The sequence below is a fragment of the Lynx rufus genome, unplaced genomic scaffold (genome assembly GCF_022079265.1).
Source record: "Lynx rufus isolate CCGP_SWC_20201006 ecotype Redwood Valley unplaced genomic scaffold, mLynRuf1.p SCAF_22, whole genome shotgun sequence".
Classification (NCBI taxonomy): domain Eukaryota; kingdom Metazoa; phylum Chordata; class Mammalia; order Carnivora; family Felidae; genus Lynx; species Lynx rufus.
In genome coordinates, this window is record NW_025814837.1 from 10,419,167 (window position 1) to 10,443,170 (window position 24,004).

Consider the following 24,004-nt stretch of genomic DNA (forward strand, 5'->3'; position numbering starts at 1 on the left):
AATTTTTAAAAATTAATTTTTTTTTTCAAGAGAGAGAGCATGAGCTGGGGAGAGGGGCAGAGAAGCTTTTGTTTTGTTTTGAGAGAGAGAGGGCACAAGTGAGCGAGGGGCAGAGAGACAGAGAATCCCACGAGGGGCAAAGAGAGAGAGAGACAGAGAGAGAGATTGAGAAGTGAGGCTCGAGCTCACCTAATGTGGGACTCGAACTGACGAACTGTGAGATCATGACCTGAGCTGAAGTCGGACGCTCAACTGACTGAGCCACCCAAGTGCCCCTAGGGAGAGAGAATCTTAAGCAGGCTCCACACTCAGCATGGAGCTCAATGCAGGGACTCAACTCCACGACCTTGGGATCATGACCTGAGCTGAAATCAAGAGTCGATGCTCAACTGAGTGAGCCACCCAGGCACCCCTGTGTCTGGCTTCATACACAAAGTATAATGATTTTGAGATTCATCCATGTTGTAGCATGTATGATTACTCCATTCCTTTTTCTTAACCAATGGTATTCCATTATATGGATATACTACATTTTATCTGCTCGCCAGCTGATGGGCATTTTTATTGTTACCAGCTTTTATTATGAATAAAAGCTGCTTGTAAGATTTGCATAGAAGTTTTGGTACGGACAGATTTCTTTCTTTCTGGACATACAAATGTTTTATTAGTCTCAAGTGTGCAGCACGGACGATTCTATGCATTATGCAATGTTCCCCATGATAAATGTAGTTCCCACCTAACATCATACAAGGTATTACAATATATGCTTTTGTTTTTCCTGGGTGGATGCCTTGGACTTAATTTTTGCGTCACTGAGTAACTACTCTGTGTTTAACCTCTAACGGCCAAACTAGCTGTAGCACTTCGTTTTTCCACCAGTCCGGACTCTGTATATTATTGCTGATGGTTGGTGTTGTCAGTCTTTTTGATTCTAGTAGGTGCATGGTGGTATCTCTGGTAGTTTTAATTTGCATCTTCCCTAATGACTAATGATGTTGAGTATCCTTTCTGTGCATGTTTGCTGTTTGTATATCTTCTTTGTCTAACTTCCTTTGAATGGAATCTGATTATTGCTCTTAAAATTTGGAAGCAAATCTTCTACAACTGAGACAGCAATTTATAATTTTCTCAATCTGCTGTTGTCACATTGATACTAATTTTACTAACACGTACTGATTGTGTCCACCCGCCATTGACGATGGACTGAATGTAGCTAGCTAGCATCCTTCCATCACTACATTTTTTTTTTGAGCTTCCTCTTATGTTTTAAGAGGTGCCAGGGGTACACTTTTGTGCTGAAATCTAAAGATGTTTTAGAAACACTTTTCACAAAAATAGTCCTTTGTCATTACATTATTTACTCATGTGTTTGTACATTTTTGTATGCTAATTTATGAATGATTTTTTCAGTAAAAAATACGTATTCGAGAACCAAAGAAAATACTAATTTTACTATTTTTTGCTAAATGCCTCCTTTGGTAGAAATAACTGTATCTCTTTTAGTGCTACCATAGTATGGTGAGAATACTTCTAGTACTTCTATCATTCATGACCATTCTATGACTATTCTATGACTAAGAAGTATGCTTACTTCTATATAAGCAGGCAAATCTATTTTTGTCTCTGATGCCATTATTCACTTCTTCCATAATCATAAGACGTGTCTTCCCTTTAAGCATGAGGTGATCTTGGGGTGCTTGGGTGGCAGAATCGGTTAAGTGTCTGACTTGATTTCAGCTCAGGCTATGATCCCACGGTCGTGAGATCGAGCTCTGCATTGGGCTCTGCACCAGTGCACAGAGCCTGCTTAAGATTCTCTCTCTCTTTCCCTTGGCCCTTCCCTTGCTCACTCTCTCTTAAAAAATTATATTAAGTGTGAGGTAATTTTATTCTGGTTTCCTCTGCTTTACAAAGCAGTAGTCTCAGTGCATATAATAAGTAGTGCACATAATTATTACCATGAAAATTCAAGTTAATTTTCTCTATTCTGTTATATATTTATTTTATCATTATTCCATGTATTTTTTGTAAAAGTTTAGAAACTTCCGGAATCAATTTTTGTCTGTGTGTGACTTAATGGAATAGTATTTTGAAAGCTGTAGCTTTGTATTTTATTTCAAAATCTGGTTAGGCAATTCTGTCATAAGCCATTTAAAAATACATTGATACTCTTCCTTACTTATTCTATTAGATAAAAATCCATCCTACAATTTTTCTTTAAAAAATTATGTGGGGGTAATAAATTTCAAATGTATACCCACATGCTTAATAAGACTATTTTTCCTTCATTGATTCAATTCAGTAAGAAGTTAAATCACTGTGTTTCAAAATGTGACCTGCATACTACTTACATTAGAATCACAAGTGGATTTCTGTTATAAAAGGCAAGTTCCTGAGCTCTGCCATCATCAGACTTGATCATGGGGCCCATGAATCTGCATTTTGGGCATGTAGCTTTATAAGGTAACTCTTAGGCATATTTAAGTACGAGGGTGAGTGAATTAGAGCTTTGTGAAGTTATTACAGCTTTTGTTTTTAGATATTATTAGTGAGGTCTGGTTTTATGTTAAGTTGATCAAATACACATAGTAAATTGGGGACACTTAGTAGTGGCAAGAGGTCATGATGTAAAGATGCTACAGTCAGGCATGGGCTGCAAGCAGGACGGGAAGTGTGCTCAGCAATAATGATGCTGGTATCATGTTGTCAGATTAGGATTCGAGTCCCCTTACTTGAATTTGGACTGCAGTGTGACCAATTACTAATTACAGACCTTGGAAAAATAGGGAGGTCTCCAATCTCAAACAACTGTGGTGTTAGTTGAGTACATAAAGCGCTTTTAAATGTTCGGGGCTCAAAATACAATCGTTTCTTCCTCTGCATCAACTTTTCCCATTCCAATTTTGAACACTAAGTACTTACCTTAATAAGGGTCACGATTCCTTCATTAGTTTGAGTATCGGTTTCTATGTGGAAATAACCCATTTCATTTCCTGATATGAATGTAAAATTTGCTAACCAATTATCAGAGCCTATTTCATCGGCATCAGACACCTTTATGCGTGTAACTTCTACATTGGCTTCATTTTCTTTAACTTCCACCCCTTCATTCTGCAAAACGCGAACACAGGGATTTTATTTTAATGTAGCACAAATGTAAGTGATATATTTTTAGTTAGGACTGAAATATCAGTATGTAGATACATTTGCTATAAAAAGAATAGTTACCATTGCATTTTTGACTACAGGTATATTGTCATTGACATCCAAAATACGAATCTGAACTTGAGCTTGTTTTACTGGTTTATCTGTTATTTGTCCATTGCCGTCTCTTGCTTCTACTGTCAAAGTATAGCTGCTGTGTTCCTGCAAGGCAATGAAAAATATCCGTCTGGGATGAAAATGAATCACTCCCAAATCTGTCTTTCTGGTCTTAGTTCATTTCATCATCAAGAGGAGGAACCACAGTATATTTTATTCATAAATAAGTTTTATGATTTAGTATTCATGTGAAGATGCTGTGTATTTGCTGTCAGAGCATTTCTAGAAGGCCGGAAAAGCCTAGAGAAGTTGTTGGTAGTCAAATTCTTAAATATGTCATTGGTGACATTAAACAGTGCCATTCAAAATGTAGTGCACAAAACAGTGCCATTCAAAATGTAGTTTGCTCTATGTGGAAGCAATGGTGGGACTATAGGAATTGGTTCCTTCTTTGTTTTTAGCTAAAAATTAAGCAAGGAAAACCTAGTCCCCAAAAAACCTGGCCAGGGAGGACAAAATGTGGTTGGCTTTGTCCAGACATTCTGAGAGGTATGATTGTTACGAGAACCTGTCCTAGAGAACGATGTCTCAGATGCTACTCCAAAGTGAGCCCTTATCTGCCACACGGTCCCCTTATGATGGCTCCATTCGGTGTAGCTAGAGTTTAAGAAAAAGCAGGAGGCAACCAGTGCCAATGCATGGGGGTTCTATGCAGGACAGAACTGTTCTATGTGACTGAGGCTCTAGGGCCAGTTGCTTGGATTCCAGTTCTGGCTTTGTCATTTACTGGCTGTGTTGGACATACACAATCCTTTTGACCCTTGGTTTCCTTCTGTGTAAAATGGGGATAATAGCTGGATCTGCCTCACAGGGTTTTTAGTTGGATTAAATGGATTAATCTATGTAAAAGGCTTAGGATAGCACCTGGCACATGGTAAATGCCCAATAAGTGACAGCCATTACCATTGGTTAAACTCGGCATCCTTCACAGATAGCAGTTTATTAAAAAATCAGAATAATTAAAAATAATACTTTTCCATTCTAATTTTATGTGAAAAAGTACAGAGTAGAATTGTAGGAGTAATAATATTATTTAATTTAATTTTACAGAGATCCTGTTAGCAATGTTGGACACAACTTCTCCCTCTCTGGACAGAATGAAATCATTTTCCCAAGTCATATAAAACATAATGACTGCACTTGGACAATGATTTATGTTTAATGACAGTACGGTGTTCTTAGGATCATCATTTTACTCATGCACACTGTTAAAACCTTCATGTATACAACATTTAAAAAGTCTTCTATTTCCTGTTTTCATCTAAAATTTTCCCTTTGGGTTAGAAAGAAAAAAGTGAACAGCCTGTCCAGGAATCCCACTGAAGTTTCCCTCTAATTTGGGAATTACAACAATTCATTTATTTACAAGTATTTCCATTATCCTAATTAGGACTCCAATGTCAGTCTTTGTTCCTCCTTCTCTATCTGTATTAGCACAGAGGGCTAATTTCATTACAGAACCACAAATTACAGAACATGGCTTTAGGACGCTCTAGCAAACAGAATCCTGACTGGAGAGGCCCTAGAACATGCTGTCCTTATGTAGTTTTACATTTTCTAACAGCCAGGTTTTAAAAAGTTAAAAAAAAAAAAGGTGATACTACCAATTTTAAATAAATTTTATTTAACCCATGGTATCTAAAATATCATGTCAACATGCAATCAACAGAATATTACCAAGATGGTATGTTACATTTTTTTCCATGCTAAGTCTTCCCAATCTGGTGACTTTTTTACATTTATAGCACATCTCAATTTGGATGGATCACATTTCAAGTGCTCAATGGCCACATATGGCTAATGATGACCATACTGGATTGCACATTCCTAGAAGAGGGTATTTATAGGAGTTATTCTATAAATGAGGGAATACAAGAAAGTATGAAAATTACAAGAGGAGAGAAATAAAGAGAAAGGAAAACCTGAAAAGATAAATAAGAATTTAAAAGATGAGCAACATAAAATACTAATTTACCTCTCTGTCCAAGGTAAAACTGGTCGTAAAAATCTCGCCTGTATCTTTATTTAGGTAGAACACCGGAGGATAAGCAGGCTCTTGAGATACAATTCTATAGGAAATTTTAGAATTCAGGGTATTGGGCTCATCTGCATCTGTTGCGCTGATTTTCATCACAAGTGTATCTGGCATTAGAAAAAAAAGTGTCTAAGATGAAACTCAACTGTAAGCACGCATATGTACGTTGTTATTTTCTTCATACCTTCAGCCTGTTCCTAAAAGGATTTCAAGTGCTTATCAAAATCACAGTTCACCAAAATCAAAAAATTTAATTGGATGAGAAAGTAAGTGTGGATGGGGTACAGAATTAGGAAAGGTAAGAGGAGGGCGAGGTTGGCATCAGTACAGAGAATTCTTAGGGTGAAGTCCTGAACACTTGCTACAGAAAGGCTGCGGATTTGCTTATAATCGCTCTAATAATCAATACAAAGAAAGAAGAATGAACAGATACAAATACATGCTTACTAAAATACAAACAATTCAGGAGAAACGTAGCTATTCTTTATATTATGATCAAAGAGAAATGTCTCCCGCAAGTCTTCCCAGAGACCGCTGCATTGGACAATGTTGTCAATAAACCTGAGAAATAACATAAGTCAAAAGTCAGTGAACAACTGCCGGTGGGCCAGAGCTGCCAGCCACCTGTTTCTGTAAATACAACTTTATGGGAACACAGCCACACCCACCTGTTTACATGTTGTTTATGGCCGCTTTCTAGCTACAAGGCCGAACAGTTGCTACAGAGACCTAACCTGTCACATCCATCTGCTGTATCTGTTCTGACGGTAAAAAAAGACATCATGTAAAGCCTTTTGAACTCATCTCAGAAAAAGCAGTTCCAAACCTAGAGCGGCAGGTTTATTACTATCTGTCCTGTGGGTAGTACTCAGCCTCCATTAAGATACAGGATTTAGTGTTCAGTTACACAGTGGGGTTAAAGTGACTGGGGGTACTCAATCACAAAAATAACAAACTCTGACCTGCTGCACTCAACTCTTCAACAGACCCAACAAAGACGTCCTGCGTGAACACTGGTTCGTTGTCATTGACATCAAGAACTTTAATGCGCAGTTCTAATGGTTTCTCAAGGTTGTTTCCTTTTTCGTCCAAAGCATAACCAACGAGCTGAAATCATGACATAAATAATAGAAGAGATGAAATGTAAGCTAAGGTAATTAAATTACCACAATATAAAAACAAAACAAATCATAACTATTATTTATCAAAGAAGAACTACAAACTAATAAATGTAAAGCTGTTCTCACCAGAAAACTTGGCGTTTCTTCTCGATCAAGAATGCTGGTAATGTTCAATTCTCCAGTGTCTTTATTAAAGACAAACACACCAAAAGGTGGCTCTGTGATCCCTTTTCCGGTATATTTGTATGTGATTTTTAGTCCTCTTTCTTCTGCAATATCAGAATGTATCTAACATAAAAATAACAGAAGGATGCCTCAAGTTAAGCTCTCTATAACTTATATGTACATATTTTGAATGAAAAATTTCCCTCTGAAGTTTTCATAATCTTGATAGGAGGCCGGGAGGGGGGCTGTGGAGCACAAGCACTCAAGAGAAGATGTGCTTATGTAAGAGAACCTGGGTTCAAATCCTGTCTCAGCTACTTACCAGTTACATGATACTAAGAGTTACTTAATCTCTCTGCACCTCAGTGTTCTTGTCTGTAAAGTGGAGAGATACTACTGTCTACCCCTTAGGGTTGTTATGAAATTAAGATATCATTAGGGGTATATCTTGGGAGGACAGATTTTAAATTTAGCACATGAGGTAAAAATTGCAGAGTCAAAATCACCTTTATAAATCTATTCAATCATCTGGAAAGTCTGAAAATGTATCCTTTTATAGAAGGATTAAAGTTTTCAAGGTTTAAAAAAAAAAAAAAAAGTCAAGTCCCTTCCCTGCTTGGAATGCCTCAGGAAAGTCATCCATCTAACCCATTTCTAATGTCTTTCCTGGTTGTCATCTTCATTTTCTATAAACAATTTCATTTGTGTCTATAATTCTTCACTAGTAAATGTGCCTCTGTGGCCCCTATTGGTTCCTTAATTTTCTCCTTCAGACATCATAGAAGCCATTGCCACTCACCTCACTGGTCACTTCTTTGTCCTGAAATCTCAGGATAGGTACATTTCTTTGCCATAGATATTCCAACATGCACTGGGGCTGGAAAATTGCTGCTGAGAATAACCAAGGAAATAGCAGATGGGGGGTGGGGGGGTGGGGACTCCAACCTCCAGTTCTACCAGCTCTGTTCCTGGAGTGGAATGATAACCTGGGGCACTACCATGATTACCTTTCACTGAGCTTCTGTCTTTCTGTCTTTCTCTTTCTCTGTGCTTCTCTCTTTTTTTTTGCCAATTATATGCATATACACACACATACAGTATTTATAAAGAATATTCTAGATCTTTATGTACTAATGCTATATTATTAATCATTCTACTCAGGTTAAAAATAAAACAAAACTGTGTGTAAACATAATTGTTGGTTTGTTTGTATATGTGTGTGTACGTAAGAGTATGTAAATATACACATATTTATGCATTTCCTAAGATTTGGAAGATGCTACACTGTTCACACTGTTACCTCTAGATAGAGAATGTAGAAAGTTGGGAAAATTCCACAAGACCCTTTGCTTTTTATGTAAATTTTACTCTTAACAACTTGCATAATTAAAAACAGTAAGAACAGCTAATGCCTGTTGAACCCCAAAGAATCAATGCATTTTGGGGACACCTATTGAAAGAATGTGTGAATGACTCAGACATCTCAGAAAACCAAACAAAAAAACTTAATTGCTTGTATACATACTAAAATTTTGGATTTTCGAATGCTTTTGTGAAAACATGCTGCTAGACAGAGGAAATTTTTGTCTTCTCTTCTGGAGCTGCTCTTCTTTGAAGGAGCTCTTCCTGCACAATGTTTACGATATTGGGAAGATAAAGACAACACCAGGATATGAACATGTATTCATTCACACAAATGTTTCCTGAGCACCTACTGGATGTTGGGGTACGGGGCATGAGCTATTAGCCTAAGAACTAAGGCCTTGCCTTCAGGAAGCTTCCACTCTGCTAAGGGAGCCAGACAACAAGCAAGCAATGTACGGCGTGTCATGTAGTGGAATGCACCACAGCCGGGCTGAAATAGGAGTAAAGGGATAGAGAGAGACAGGGTGAGGCAGGGAAGGGAACTCTTTTAGGAGATGACACTTGGTCAGAGGCTTGATGCTGTGAGATACTGCAATTATCTGTGGGGAGGGGATTCCAGGCAGAAGGAACAACAAGGGCAAAGAGTGAGGGGCCGGAAAGAGTTTGTCAGTTTGGGGATGTAGGAGAGTGGGAGATGTGGGGTGATAGGAGCTGAGGTTAGAGAGGAGGTCTTGTATAAGACTTCTTGTAGACCAGAGTAAAGAATATTCCTTCCACTGCAGCAGGAAGCCACTGAAAGGATTTCACCAAGGGGGTGAGCATGCTTGATTTGTCTTTTCAAAAGATCACTCTGGCTGCTTTCTGGAGAATGGACTGTAGCTGGGTCGGGGTGGCATGAGTGAAGTAGGCAGACAAGTCAGGAGCTCTTTTGCTAAATCAGAGATGACCCTGACTCGGATGATGAGGGTGGCAATGCAGAGAAGTGAGTAGATCTGGAGTATATTTTGGGGGTAGAACTGATAGTACCTGCTACAGTTTAGAAAACTGGATAGAATTATAGTGCCATTGACCGAGATGGGTAGAACGGATGGAGAACAAACAGCTTTAGGGGAAAAATCAAGGGCTCAGGTTTGCACGTGTAAATCCGAGATTAAAAGTATCAGGATTACCATCTAATTTATCAAAAAATCAGACACTTTGAGGGGTGTTTGGGTAGCTCAGTCTGTTAAGCCACTGACTTGATTTCAGATCATGTCATGATCTCATGGTTCATGAGTTGGAGCCCTGCATACGGATTCTCTCTCTCTCTCTCTTTCTCCCTCCCCTCATCTCTGCTCCTCCCCTGCTTGCAGGCTCTCTCTCAAAATAAATAAATAAACTTAAAAAAAACATGACACTTGAGAGTGAAAGGAGAGTTATTAATTATTAGGCCAGAACAATGGGCATAAACCAAGACTGTCTCAAGCAGGATGCACGGTCACCCTCCCTATTAGATACCAGTTCTTTTCATTGTGAAAATATATATAAAAATATACTTTTTATATATAGGGTGGCAGAATATTCCATTCTGGTGTACGATGATGATCTTGAGCTGATGACAACTGAAAAGCACATTCAAAAAAAGGTCTCTGCCTTTCCTCTATGTGCCTAAAAGCAGGACATAAATTTGTAACGGTGTGTTCCCTTCCTTCTCTATCAGGAAGGACAAAAGTGAATCATCGGAGATAACTTTAGACCCTTATCCGCTTAAAGATGGCACCAGGCACCAACATAACAAACAGTATTAACCAGTCTTTTCCACCACTGTTTTCCCACATACTTGCCTTCCCACAATTTGCCATCCCTAGAGATTCAAGAACTTTTTCTTTTTGTCTTGTCACTTCTCTAAAAGTTTACTGTTGCTTTGTTAAGATGCTTTATAAGCCCCAATTCTCACCAAACTTTTGAGTCCTTCATCTCTGAGTACCTCTATGTATTATAGGAGCAATACATACATTAATAAACTTGTTTGTTGTTTTCCTGTTAATCTGTCTTTTGTCCATCCAATTTATAGGGTGCCAGTCAGAGAACCTGGGAGGGGTGGGTAGCAGGAAAAAGTATCTTTCCTCCCCTACACCGAATATCCTCTTTTGAGTATTGTAGCCCTCTCTGTTAAATAAAGGTTCATCTAGTGTCAGATCCCTAACTCTTAGTTGAATCAGAGCCCCAAATTATATACTACATTCAGAATATTTTCATATTCTGAGTCTTTAAGACTCAGTAAATACATTATATAATTTTCCTTAAATTTTAAAATGAGAGTCTTCTCCCACTGTATTTCAATCATATACATATATTTCCTATTTCTCTGTAGAAGGTACCTTGGCAATTGGATTCCTTTTGGATAGATCCTCTCCCTCTCGAAGAGCCACAGGGGCAGTGATCCAGGCACGCTTTTGCCGCATTAAGTGAGTGTGTTTACGAAGCAGATTATTTTCATTTCTTGTGTTTAAGGCCTACAACAATAAAATACTGTCAAAAATTATTAAGTATCCTAAGACATTGGTAAGGTATTCTGTAATTTATTAAAACTTTAAAAATAGTTCTGCAAATCTTAAGGTATAAATTTCATATTTTTTAACAGGTTTGATTTTCAAGGAGGAAATATACACAATAATGATATATACACTATGGAGTTCTAGTGAACTCCACAGGCATTCAGGAAATTGGCTCTAGACTGGTAGAACAGTATGGTTTTGTTTTTATCAGTAAGAAAAGATTTCCCAGAGTGAAGTGTCACAAAGTCTCATTAAAGTGTCCAGACTAAGGTCCAAGATGGAGTCACCTATGCTAAGCCTCACATCAACAAATTGGAACTTAACAAATTTCTGTGCTAGGCTCTCCCAGAAAAGGAAGGCATAGGCCAAGCAATCAATAACTACCAGATCAGCACATTATCTGCCCCAGCTCCAAACTGACTGCTGTAACCAATCAGCAAATACCCAGTATAACTTCCTATCCTTGCTCACTTTGGTATATAAAACCCTTTCATTTTGCACAATTCTTGAAGATCCTTTCCATTTTCCAGCCTGGATACTTCCCTGTTCATGAATCACTGAATAAAGCCAACCATATCTTTTCAAGATCTGTGATTGTTGGATTTTTCTTTTAATAGGCTAAGTTAGTGACCATACACATTGGCAAATTAAAAAATAATATATACTGTGTTAAAAATTCTTTGTTTTTTTTTTTTTTTTTTTTTACTGAAAATGAAGTTTAATTTTTCTGTGGTGGCTTACAGTTTAGAAATGAATTATTAAATGTTTTGAAACTAAATCTTAGTAACTAACCTGTGGTATCAATTTAACTGAAATAGAGTGAAAGTGTCAGTTAATGAATTTATTGTTTAAAGCATGAAGTAAAGAGTTAAATTGCCCATCTTTTGTTTTCAGAACCTTAAGTAGAAAAGATTTATTCTATATATTTTCAGTTGGGCTTTAATAGACAAATATTTTATCCAAGGAAAATTTCAACACAGCTGACCTAGTATATTAAGATCAGATAGGATTATTGTACTAGGTTTATCATTTTATTTATTTTGTTGCTCTACATAACAAGTATTTTTTTCAGACACTGGTTATCACTAGGTCATTGATTTTTTTTGCCGTTGAAAAATTTTTCTGTAACTTAAAAAATTAAATTATGTAATAAAACAATAAATTAACATTAAAGTTCATAATGTAAAACTATTAAAACTTTATTTTTTCTCATACTTCAGAGTATTCACTGTTAATTGCTTAATGAATATCTTTTAGGATTTTTTCTTATGACCATACAGTTGCACATGTATAAAGCTCTTCTTCCTATAAAAATGGAATTATACTCTGCATCTTACTCTGCCCCTTGATTTTTCATTCAGTACCTCATCATGGAGATTCTTCATGTACCGTAAATTGTTTTACCATTCTATTAACGAACATTTAGATTGTCATAAAAATGCTACATTGAACATCCCTGGATATATGGTTCCTGTGCACATGATAGAGTGGGAATTGTTAGGTGTAAGGGAGTGTGCATTTTTAATATATGTGCTGCCGAAGCGAGCACAGGGAGTGTGCATTTTTAATCTGGTACGGCATAGCCAAATTGTCTTCCATGAAATTAAGCCTCTGAGTCCAAAAGACAGGAATAATCCCCTCGGTTCCTTACCTCTAAATGGAGTCCATTTCCAAAGTTAAAGCAGATCTGGAAAATAAAATTATTTATTTGTTGTTTAATATAATTTATCACTCAATTCAGTATAAATCCTTTGCTAATTAATAACTTACCACCTAACACATTATAGATATTTAAAAAAGGTTTAACCACCACCATTACTATCCTCTTTTGTCAAAAGGAAACAAATTTTAATTTTCCCCTTTGCCTCCCTGCCACGACCAGGGCTAGAGAGAGGAATCTACATTGTTTTGATCCACACTGCCTCCTCCAGGAAACTCAGAACACAACTAACATCTGAAGAACAAAAACAGGAACTCTTCATCTCGTGTTCTCAGGTACGCACATAACTTTCCTCAAGGCCTTTAGTATGAGATGCACCCTCTACTCCTGGCCCAGCTAACTCCCATCATCCCTAGGGTCACCCACACGACTGCCCATATTTGGACTTCACACCTAAGTCCCCCCAACCCTTTTCTTTGGTTCTTATCAAGCACTGTCACACTTTGGGCTTCATCATCACACAGAAGTAAATATAGTTGCAGTTACTCTAAAATCTGCCCAATAAACTCCTATCCTTTTGACTTTTGCTGTCCTTTCCTTATAGTCCATTAATCTCTTGGTTTCATTTACCCCTTGGCTTACTCTACACCAGTTCTTTCTCACATGATAGCCACACGTGGCTATTTACACTTAAATTTAAATTATTTGAAATTAATAATTCATTTGCTCACTATCCACATGAGGCTAGTGGATGGAGAACGTTCCCAACATTAGGCAACGCTAGTAGATTACTGCCAGCCATTCCAAAGATGTTGTCAATGACTCTGCGACCCCTCATTCTCTTGACTTTCTAACATTCCTGCATCACTTTTTCACTACCTCTGTAAGCTCATTATTCTCTTTGATTCTGACCCTGTACTGGCAAAACTGGTAGACGAGGCCATGGAGGCTGAATGGATCCATCACATCCATTCACTCTCCAATAGCTGCTCCCTCCTCAGGGGTGGAGGCTCCTTTCTAGGGTGACCATATGTTTCCATTTGCCCAGGAGAGTCTGGATGACACCTGCTGTACTGGCACCCCAACTGTTATGACCCATTCACTCTCAAAGGTGTGCTCATTTAGACTATACATTTTACAGTTGCCTTATCTTTGTTTCTCTTATAGTAGCCCTATAATACCATTCTGAACCTCAGGAGACTGCCCCAATCACACGGACCCACACCTCTGAACGCATTCACTCTTAGATCACCCCATTTCTCATTTGATGTTGTATCTACAATTCTCCTTTCCTTCCCGGCCTTCTCCAAGACAGAGGTGTCCTGATGCCCTTCCGAAGTCAAACATCATCTGTGTGATTTATCTTCACCTTTTCTACTTATTCTCCTACATTTATCTTCTCAAGAACCTTGCTCCTTCCACTAATTTTTTTATCTTCACTCATCACTGGCTAATCAAACATGTTTATTTCCTTCCCGTTGACTAGCCAAATATATTAAGATCTTCCCTACCTGTCCCCATCTCTGCTAACATTTAATCTGCTACATATTCTTTTTTGTACTATGACTCCAAGCTGAAATTGTCTATATCTATTGCCTTCACTTCCCCACCTTCCATTTGTGCATTAATTCATTATAATCTGCCTTCAATTTGGATTTTCTTGGTCTTGTTTGCCTTTTCTCATCTACATCTCAGGTCACATGGGTCCACAAAGGCCTTGGTGATAAATCATGGAAAATAAGGCTTTCTTCAAAATTTCTAGGTCTCTTTCACCTATTCACATCTCTTTGAAGGCTCCTTGCAGGGTCTGTTCTACATGTGGATCCTTCATCTTTCTTTCTTTCCTCTATCTTCGACATGTTCTTATCTCTATCCCTGCAAAGAGAAATTCCAGGATGCTCAGTCTCTAGTCTGAGCTTCTCTGGGGCAGACAAACAACCACGGCTAATTTTCGATTTTATGGCCAGATATATTATTTCTTCCTCACCTCATCCTCTCTATTATTGGCTAGGAATGCCACAGACATCTCTACTCAAAGTTATGCTCCCCAAGTTCACGTATTTTCAAAGGTGGCACGGTATGAAAAACAAGCAAAAGCAATGCTGAATGGATTATACTTCTCTGCATGTTTTTCTGGTGGGAATTTTTGAAAGGGAAGAGTAGTGACTCGATCCAAGATTCCTCAGTGTCACATCAGGAGACACTCTTAAAATGTAATGTATTCCTTGCCTAACCATTGATTTCTTTACTTTGTACTGGCCATATTGAGGGATTGATAAAAAAGTTACCACTTTTATTCTTCCCTAAACTCTTATTTGGTCTAGCAAAAAAGGTATAATAGTTACATGTTATTTTATTAAATGTTATCATCCTAAATATCATTAGTACATAAATAAAAATAGTTCTCTATTCAAGTGCAAACTCTTTATGAGAGTATTTCTTCATTGATTTTTTTTTTCCTGGGATGTACTTTTTAGATGTTTTTAGACGTTATTTGTAAGAAATGTAGACAATCATATGGTTATAAACAGTGTTTCTTAAACTTTAACATGCATTTTGCTCACCGGGGATCTTGTTAAAAATAAAGATTTCAATTCAGCAGGTATGCAGTTCAGTCTTATACCCTGCATTTCTACTAGCTCTTAGGTGATTCTGACATTGTCAGTTCTTGAGTAGCAAGAACCGTAGAATGTTATAGGAGTAGCAGTTGTTCATTTAGGATTAAAGACATGAAGTTTGCCTTATTTACTACTGTCTCAGTAGTTAACACAAGAAACTTTGTCATTCCTGATTGCTAATATCTTGAATGCAGAGAATCTTTTATTTCATGAATTTAATATTAAGTTTTTAATTGAAAATATATGCAAAAGTAGAGTGAATGGTACAATGAACACTCAAAGCAATACTTAGTTTCAATTAGCTAGCACACACTTAAAAATAGATTTTTTTAAAGGGTGCCTGGGTGGCTTAGTGGGTTAAGCATCCGACTTTGGCTCAGGTCATGATCTTGTGGGTTTGTGGGTTCGAGCCCTGCGTTGGGTTCTGCGCTGACAGCTCAGAGCCTGGAGCCTGCTTCGGATTCTGTGTCTCCCTCTCTCTCTCCCCCTCCCCTGCTCGCACTCTCTCTCTCCCTCTCAAAAATAAACATTAAAAAATTTAAAAAATAGATTTTTTTTGAGATTTAGGAATGACTTTAGATTTGCATAAATGTTGCAAAGATAGTGCAGGGTTCCCTTGCCCATTTTCCCCACTGACTTCTTAAATAGCTACTGTACACTTGTCAAAATTAAGATACTGACATTGGTATATTTATAGAATGTAGAGTTAGCTAAATTCCAGACTTAATGTCCTTTTTCTGTTCCAGCATCCAGGTAGCATCCCATACTACAACTGGGATATCTCCTCTGGTCTGTGACTGTTTTTCAGTCTTTCCCTGTTTATGATCCCGACAGTTCTGATACCGGCCAAATATCCTGTAAGATGTCCTCCAATTTGGTTTTATCTGTTGATTTATTTCACGATCAGACCAGGGTGATGTGCTTTTGGAAAGAACACCATGGAGTGGTGAAGTGCCCTTTTCATCACATTGTATCAGGGGTACAGGATAGCCATATGACGTTGTTGGCTAAGGTAGCCTTTGCAGGTTTCTCCACTGTGAAGTTCTACTTTTCCCTTTCTGTACTCTATTCCTTGCAAGTGAGTCACTAAGTCTAGCTCTCCTTTAGGGTGGGGACTGGGGGAGGAGAGAGATTAAGCCTCACTTCCTATGAGAGAGGCATGTATACATATTACATGGGATTCTTTGGCAGGAAAGCTTCATTTCCTCGTCCCTCATTTGTTTATCTATTTAATCATTTATATCAGTATGGACTCATGCATATTTATTTTATTCTGTGGGTTATAAACCAATACTATTTTATTAATTTTGTGGTTCAAATCAAATAGTTCCAGCTTTGGGCACTGGAAGATCTTTCAGGTTAGATTCTGTTCCTATGTTTGACATGTTCCCACCTTTTTGTATTTTGAGCTCTCCCTTACTGTCTAGCATCACAAGATGTTCGAGGGCCATCTTCTATTTCTCCTATTTCAGCTTTATAATGAGCCATTTCTCCAAATAGCCCTGAATTCTAATAGGGGGGAATGGTATTAAGAAGCCAAGATCTGGACAGAGATGTAGTACACCCATTATGAAATTGTTCCCAGTCTCCTCAGCCACTTTTTCAGGTGAATCATAAAAACAGAGTTTTTCTTAACTTTGTTATTACAGAAAAGACTCTGTTGTAATTATTTTTGACAAGCAGTATCAGCTGGTGCAAAGTGCATGACTTAGGAAACAGTCATACCTAGATTAAAATCCTGATTCTGCTCAATAAATTGCTTTAATTTGTTTCCTTATGTGTAACATAAGAATTAATAATACATCTGTGGCAGACATTTTCAATTGTATAGCTAATTGTCATTTCCTCTCATTTTAGCATTTACAAAACCCCATTTTGTTCAGGTAGCAGGTAGACACTGCCCAGGTGATGGAGCTGAGTAATGATTGGTATATGCCAAAGCGTCATAGTCTCCTTCACTTCGATGGTGACTAGTTTATGTGTAAATGTGTGTATTAGTCAGGTCAGGCTGCCATAACAACACTATAGATTGGGTGGCTTAAACAACAGAAATTTATTTCTGAGAGTTATGGAGGCTGGAAAGTCCAAGATAAGGTACTGGCTAAGTCAGTTCCCAATAAGGACTCCCTTCTTGGCTTGCAGACAGCAGCCGTCTTGCTATGTCCACACATGAAGAGGAAGAGCTTGAGCTTGGGCTCTCTTGTCTCTTCTTGTAAGGGCACTAATCCTATCACTTTGGGAGTTAGGGCATCTACACAGGAATCAGGGGTGGGGTGGGAGGACACAAACATTCAACCTAGAACAATGTAGAAGAGAATTTTGGCCAATGAGATATCTGGAGAGCCTGGAAATGACTCTCCTCTTTGATAAGAAGAGAAGTATATGCACAGCCTCTCTTTTTACTTTCTTCTGGAGATTGCTGAGCAAGGACACGACATTTGGAATGGCTAGAGCCATCTGTGACCACGAGGAGAGAGCTAATAAAATGACAAGAGAAACCAAACTGAAACCATAACATCTCTGAGGTAAAAAATTGGTCAAAACTGGGACCACCCCATCTATGGACCATTTTTTAGAGATATTAAACATTATTTTTGTTTAATCTACTTTCAGTTGGGTTTTGTTACTTGAATCTGAAAGCACATATTGCAGGGTTATAGTGCATATTGAAAGATATAACATATGAGAGTGATTATTGCAGTGATTGGCATATAGCAGGCATTCAGTAAATAGAACTATGATGGTATTTCCTTAATTCTATGATTTGCATTTTCTTCATCTTAAAATTTCTGAAATTTGGATTCATTCATGCCTTCAATTTCCTGAGCTTCTACAATATGCTATGGTATGTTCTTATCCTCTTGGATTCTTACTTGTTCGAGAGACAGACAAAAATAGGTTGTGATAGCTGTAAAGAAAATTAAAGCAGGGACAGGGTGGTAAAGAGTGATTTAGGACTGTGAGGAGGCTCTCAGAAGAGATTCTATCTTCATAGAGACTGGAATGGAATGGGGGAGTAAGTCAGGCAGACCTTCTGGCAAATGGAAGGGTCAGGCATGGGGGAGGAATGGTATCAGTAATCCAGGTTGATGCTGCAAGAGGGAAGTGAGTCAGTGGAGATGATGTTAGGGTTTTTGGGTGCTGGTTGTCCTGTTTCTTAATCTGGTTGCTGATCCTATGCTATGTTCAGTTTGTGAAAATACAGCAGTTCAGTACACTTGTGATTTGTATATTTTTTCTTGTGTTATAAGAAAAAGGTACAAAAATTGATGTGCATCTTAAAGCTGAGGGTGTCACGGAATAGTTCTACAAATAGTTATGTAAATGCTGTCTGCATTTTTATAGCACCTACAGCAGTAGCCTGTTCTCACAGACACTTAATAAAATATGATGGACTGAAATAATTGCTCCACACTTGCACAAAACAGAAACAAAAAACAACAAAAAAACCAAGAGAATTGTACTAACATTTTGTTAATTGTGAGACTGCTTATTTGATTAAGGAAATAGTTAAGATCTTAACTACTCCTTTCTACTTACTCCAAGTAAATAATCTGGATGTTTCCAGAGCACTTCCTTAATTTGTACAAGCAGTTCTCGGTGGGGGGGGGGATTTCATATACAACTTCCTCCCCCACCCTGGAGCCATCTGGGACATTTGGTAACATCTGCAGACATTTTTGGTTTTGAAACGAGTGTGGAGGGCAGGGAGGTTGTCAAACCAGGGTGAGGTGCTACTGGCATCTAGTGGGTAGAGACCAGAGATGCTGCTCAATATCCTATTATGCACAGGATAGGCTCCCCCAACAAAGCATTATCTGGCTCCAAATGACAAAATGCTGAGGTTGAAATACCTTGATTTAGACCATGTGTCTTTGATAGGAAGCTACTATAATACTTAACCAAGAAGGTCATACAAATTTCAGGAGACCATGGATTTATGCAAATTTCCAAATTGCAGGCAATGTAAGTGGAATAACTGACACTCTGACTTCTGTCCTCCATTCCTACTTCTTCCCACTTGCCTTTGAACATTTCCAGCTCTGTAAGTTTAAGTGACATCCTGTGGGGATGTGGTTAAAGGGTTTCAAGCATCGCAAGAATGCCTGGATGAGATGACCATTATGGCTTCTCCCAAGTATGAAATCTATAGTTTTTTTCTCACAGGAACTTGGCGACAGAAAAGTTTCATGTGCAAAATGCCTTTAATACTGAAGAGAGGGGAGCCTGGGTGTCTCAGTCGGTTAAGCATCTGGCTCTTGACTTCGGCTCAGGTCATGATCTCACGGTTCGAGGGTTTGAGCCCCGCTTCAGGCTCTAGCAGTGCAGAGCCTGCTGGGATTCTCTCTCTCTCCCTCTCTCTGCCCTTTCCCTGCTCATATGCACTCTCTCTCTCTCTCAATAAATGAATAAACTTAAAAAAAAAAGACTGAAAAGGAAAAATAAACTTCTAGTCTTTGCACCCAAAGAAGTCGTATTTTTATATAAACCATAAAAATCCTTCAAAAGCTTTTCCAATTTACTAAAGTTAAAAAAAAAGTTTTTATTTTTACCACTGGATCCTACTCATCTTGTCAAACTGGACTTCCTGGTAACTGGCAAGAAAATAATTTTTCTTTTGGCAGAGGCATGAGGGCAAATCAAACATCACTGCAAAAAATGATTAGTCAATGTACTGTTTGTTCTCAAGGTCAGCACCTTTAAAAGACTTCCTATTATGAAGTCACCTTTATGAGTTTAACAAGCAGAATTCAGGAGGACTTATGAGTCACTAGATGACATCTCCTCCTGATTAATTCATTTTTGATCTGAAATAGATGATCTTGAAGATTTATTCCCTGTTTCTGAGTCCATAGTAAGGTGACTCCTTACACGTTAATATCTCAGACCAGTAGATATCTTATTAGAGATAAATGTAGAGGGATACAAAGTAGTTTAAACACCATTCCAAACTTGAGGCATTCTATTCTAATGGCTTATTTCTATTCTGGCAAGTCAGTAGTGTGGTCAATAGACAATCTTAAGGACTCAAACAGAGATGATCTAGCATGTACCTGTTGTTGTTAGTTAGTCAAACTCATGCCCATCCCCTGGATAATCACAGAAACACCTGTGTTATTCTCCATTCTCACCCACCCTTTCAAAGAAGAAGAAGGTGTTAAAATTCTTTGTTTCTCCATTTTACTGTGTGGAAGGCAAAACCAGAAACTGCTCCCAAGGATCCTTGGTTTATCCCCAATCCATTCCTAAGCTTTGTCAGCTTTGGCGAAAATAATCTAATAGAAATAAAATGATATTAGGGCCATGGATGCCACTTGCTTATTTCCATGATCGCATATCCTGATTTTTCTATTTGTATAGACAGAGCTAGACTAGCCTCTGTAGCCCCAAGAAGGTCGTGGCAGGACGTCTGTAATGACATAAACTTAGGTTCAAGTGACCCAGTGCAGTAAGAGTGGACCAGTAATTTTGGTGAGCTACTCTGATCAACCTGATAGAGGGTCAGATTTATGTTAGAAGTTCACCTACTATACTCTTTCTCTTAATCTTGCTTAATTTTTTTTTTTCTTGAGGAAGGGGACGTAGTTTTTACAAAATGTCTTTTTTTATGGCTAAACATTATAATTCATTTAGAAAATACCAACTTAAAAATGTCTATAATATTTTATTCAACTTATATGTGACCCATACATTAAAGACAATTCCTAGAGTAGCTTTATTAAAAAAACTAATCACGGGGGACCTGGGTGGCTCAGTCAGTTAAGCATCCGACTTTTGCCCAGGTCATGATTTCATGGCTCATGGGTTTGGGCCTTGCATTGTTCTCTGTGCTGACAGCTTAGAGCCTGGAGTCTGCTTCAGATTCTGTCTCTGTCTCTCTCTGCCCCTCCCCCACTCGCACTCTCTCAAATATAAACATTAAAAAATGTAAAAAAACAAAAAAACTGAATTTACATATACACTTATATTTGTTTTCACAGTTGGTACTTAAAAAAAACCTCAATAGCCAAGAAAAGCAGTATTTTTAACTTTAATGTTTCAATTCTGAGCTTGAATTTTAGATAGTAAAACTACATACTTTAAGACTGAATGTAATAAATTATATGATTTGTCATAACCTTTCACCTGCTCTTATAATGTCTGGGCTAATCTTAATGTAACAAATAGGGCTTTGAGTGAGTCATATTGATGACTTTAAAGAATCTTTAAAGAAGAAGATATTTTCTTTGGAATTATTAACTGCCCCCCAAAATTTTAAAATGTGGATTTGGCAATGCTGTGCTACCCTTGAGTTGTTAGGTCACATTGTGAATTCTTACTTCAAGTTGAGTTTTGTGTCATCATAGACCGCTCCTATATCTTCCTGGATATAGACATTTAAACTGAAGGTCCATAAAAGTCCATGTTATTTTACTTGGTCCTTAAAACATTTTTTTTTTTTAATCAGAGTTGCTAACAAGTAATTAAATGTAAGCTTTTAAAATATTTAATCTTTTTTCTTCCCAATTATTTTCTAATAGGGATGTTAGCAGTGGTTCTCAAGCTTGAGTGGCATCAGAATCGCCTTGTTAAAATACAGACTGCCAGGTTCCAGCAGAGAATTTCCAGTTATCAGTCTGTGAATCAGGGGGCATAAGAATCTGTAGTTTCCTGGTTATGTTGATGCATCAGGTCTGATCACACTTTTGAAAACCATTGTATAAAACCAGAGTAGCAAAGGAAAGGGAAGAATGAGCCTGGATAATTCATTGACTGGATAATAAATCCTCAACTACAAAGACGTGTGAAACGACAGATTCTAAACTAGGAAATATAGGAACTGAGTGATTTCTATCACAAGAAGATTTTTCATTTTAGAAGTAGCAATCAATATAACAGGATTACTTTAAATAGTGTTTCCTCCTCTTTTACATCTTTTCTAGTTTAAGTTTGGCTGATCTTGAGCATTTATTATTTTTGAAATATTTTACCATTTTATCGTTATTTGTTTTCTATAACTGCTATGAATGCTTTTGGAATCAGGAAAAATCTTAGTAAATCTATATAAATTATCTCACATAATTTGATAGACAAAAATGATGCTGTTTCCACCTTTTTGCTGTAATATATTCCTGAAAATTACCCTAAAAAAATGAAGAAACCAGATTTCCATCCCCCCAAGTTTAAGAAAATCACGAGCTTCAGACTGTCCCTCTTCACCATTAGATGGCACTGGTCTGTCAGTAAGGCAACAGTGTACTCCAAGGTTCAAACTGGAAAACAGGCATTTTCAATTGGCCTCAAATAAGTGAAGGCAAAATTAAAAACTGTGAAAATCAAGGGCTTTAGAAAGTTGTATGAATCTTTTTGCAGGACTATTATCTGTGAAATTAGGCAAATCTTAATTTACATTTTTTTGTCTCTCTTTTCTTTCCTTTGTAGAAAAATTCTAATTTGTAATGAAACTAAATCAATAATCTTGAAGTTCAGGTCAGACTGATGACTAATTAGACAGTAAATATGTTTTTAAAATTTTTTTTTAATGCTTATTTATTTTTGAGAGAAAGAGAGAGAGAGAGAGAGAGAGAAAGAGAACAGGGGGTGAGGGCAGAGACAGAGGGAAACACAGAATCCAAAAAAGGCTCCAGGTTCTGAGCTCTGAGCTGTCAGCACAGAGCCCAATGCATGGCTTGAACCCATGAACTGCAAGATCATGACCTGAGCCAAAGTTGGATACTTAACCAACTGAGCCATCCAGGTGCCCCAGTAAATATATTTTTTAAACAAAGGAAATTCACATTATTCCAGATTTCCCAAACATAGAAAGATGCTTTGACTATTATTTTTTTAACTTATTTATTTTGAGAGAGAAAGAGAGCACGAGTTGGGAGGGGAAGAGACATAGAGAGAGAGAATCCCAAGCGGGTTCCACATTTACCAGCATTAAGCCTGATGTGGGACTCAGACTCACCAACCGTGAGATCATAACCTGAGCTGAAGTCAAGAGCCTGATGCTTAATCGACTGAACCACCCAGATGCCCCAACTCTTGGGTTTTTAAAGACTACTTCTGTGTCCCAGACAATTAGCTAGTGTACAGACAAATGACATTTAGATTCTGCTCTGAAACTCACAGTGTAGTAGGAGAGATAAAGAATATATAAATAACTATAACATAGGGTAGAAAAAGTTAATTGTGCAAATGACAGCTGCAAAAACAGTTCTGGGGAAATGCAGAAACCACTTTCTGCTAGGGGAATCAGGAGAGGTTTAGGGAAGGAGGTGGCAGTGGGCTTGGCCTTGAGAGGGAGCAGAATCTGTGCAGATTGCAGGAGGATGGAAACAATCCATTCAAAGGCAGCATGTGCCACTATATGGAGATGGAGGGCAAAGAACAAGAAGTTTGGCAGTTTGGCACCTAGACTGTGTTACAGTGGTACGTAGAAAATAAGGACAAAAAGTTGTGCTAAAATTCTTCACTGATCTTATAAGTGGGAGTCATCGACAAGTTCTGATTAGGGATACTCTAACACTAGAGCTCCAGAGGTTTTCTGGCAGTACTGTGGAAGATGAAAGGCAGGTGACACTTTGAACATTAGAGTAGTAAGCCAGAGGAGATAAAATGAGGAACAGCATAGAGGAATGGCACAAGGATGGATGGGTGAAGGCAAGTATTTATTTATTTTTAATGTTTATTTATTTATTTTTGAGACAGAGAGAGACAGCATGAGCAGGGGAGGGGCAGAGAGAGAGGGAGACAGAATCCGAAGCAGGCTCCAGGCTCTGAGCTGTCAACACAAAGCCTGATGTGGGGCTCGAACTCACAAACCATGAGGTCATGACCTGAGTCAAAGTTGGACACTCAACCGACTGAGCCAACCAGGTGCCCCAAGAGAAAGCAGGTCTTCATTAGGACACAGCTAATCCTTGACAATGCTTCATACATGGAGGATACGGGAAGGGGTGAGAGGATCCTGAAAATCTGAATGGCTAGAAGGATGCAATTCTCAGAGCGCAGATTGTAAACCTGTTAAGCTTAGATCTTGGGGAAACCTTTTGAGTAGGGAGGAAAGATAGTAGACAAAAAAGTAGGGCACTGCAAGGGACGCAGTGGGTCAGTTGATGTGTGTGTGTGTGTGTGTGTGTGTGTCTGTATCACATCCATTTATCGATGGGACATTTAGGCAAATTCCATGTGTTGGC

The 24,004-nt window shown here is 38.0% G+C and overlaps 1 protein-coding gene across 1 annotated transcript in view; it reads right to left on the reverse strand.

Annotated features, from left to right (window-relative positions):
• DSG2 (desmoglein 2) overlaps positions 1 to 24,004 on the reverse strand; it is a 49,258-nt gene that overhangs the window by 16,150 nt on the left and 9,104 nt on the right. The window contains exons 2-8 of the mRNA XM_047086903.1: positions 12,196 to 12,231; positions 10,368 to 10,502; positions 6,604 to 6,765; positions 6,319 to 6,463; positions 5,297 to 5,463; positions 3,229 to 3,366; positions 2,923 to 3,111 (exon numbers count right to left, since the gene is read on the reverse strand). Of these exons, the coding sequence (XP_046942859.1) occupies positions 2,923 to 3,111; positions 3,229 to 3,366; positions 5,297 to 5,463; positions 6,319 to 6,463; positions 6,604 to 6,765; positions 10,368 to 10,502; positions 12,196 to 12,231 (972 nt within the window). The remainder of the gene's footprint in view (positions 1 to 2,922; positions 3,112 to 3,228; positions 3,367 to 5,296; positions 5,464 to 6,318; positions 6,464 to 6,603; positions 6,766 to 10,367; positions 10,503 to 12,195; positions 12,232 to 24,004) is intronic.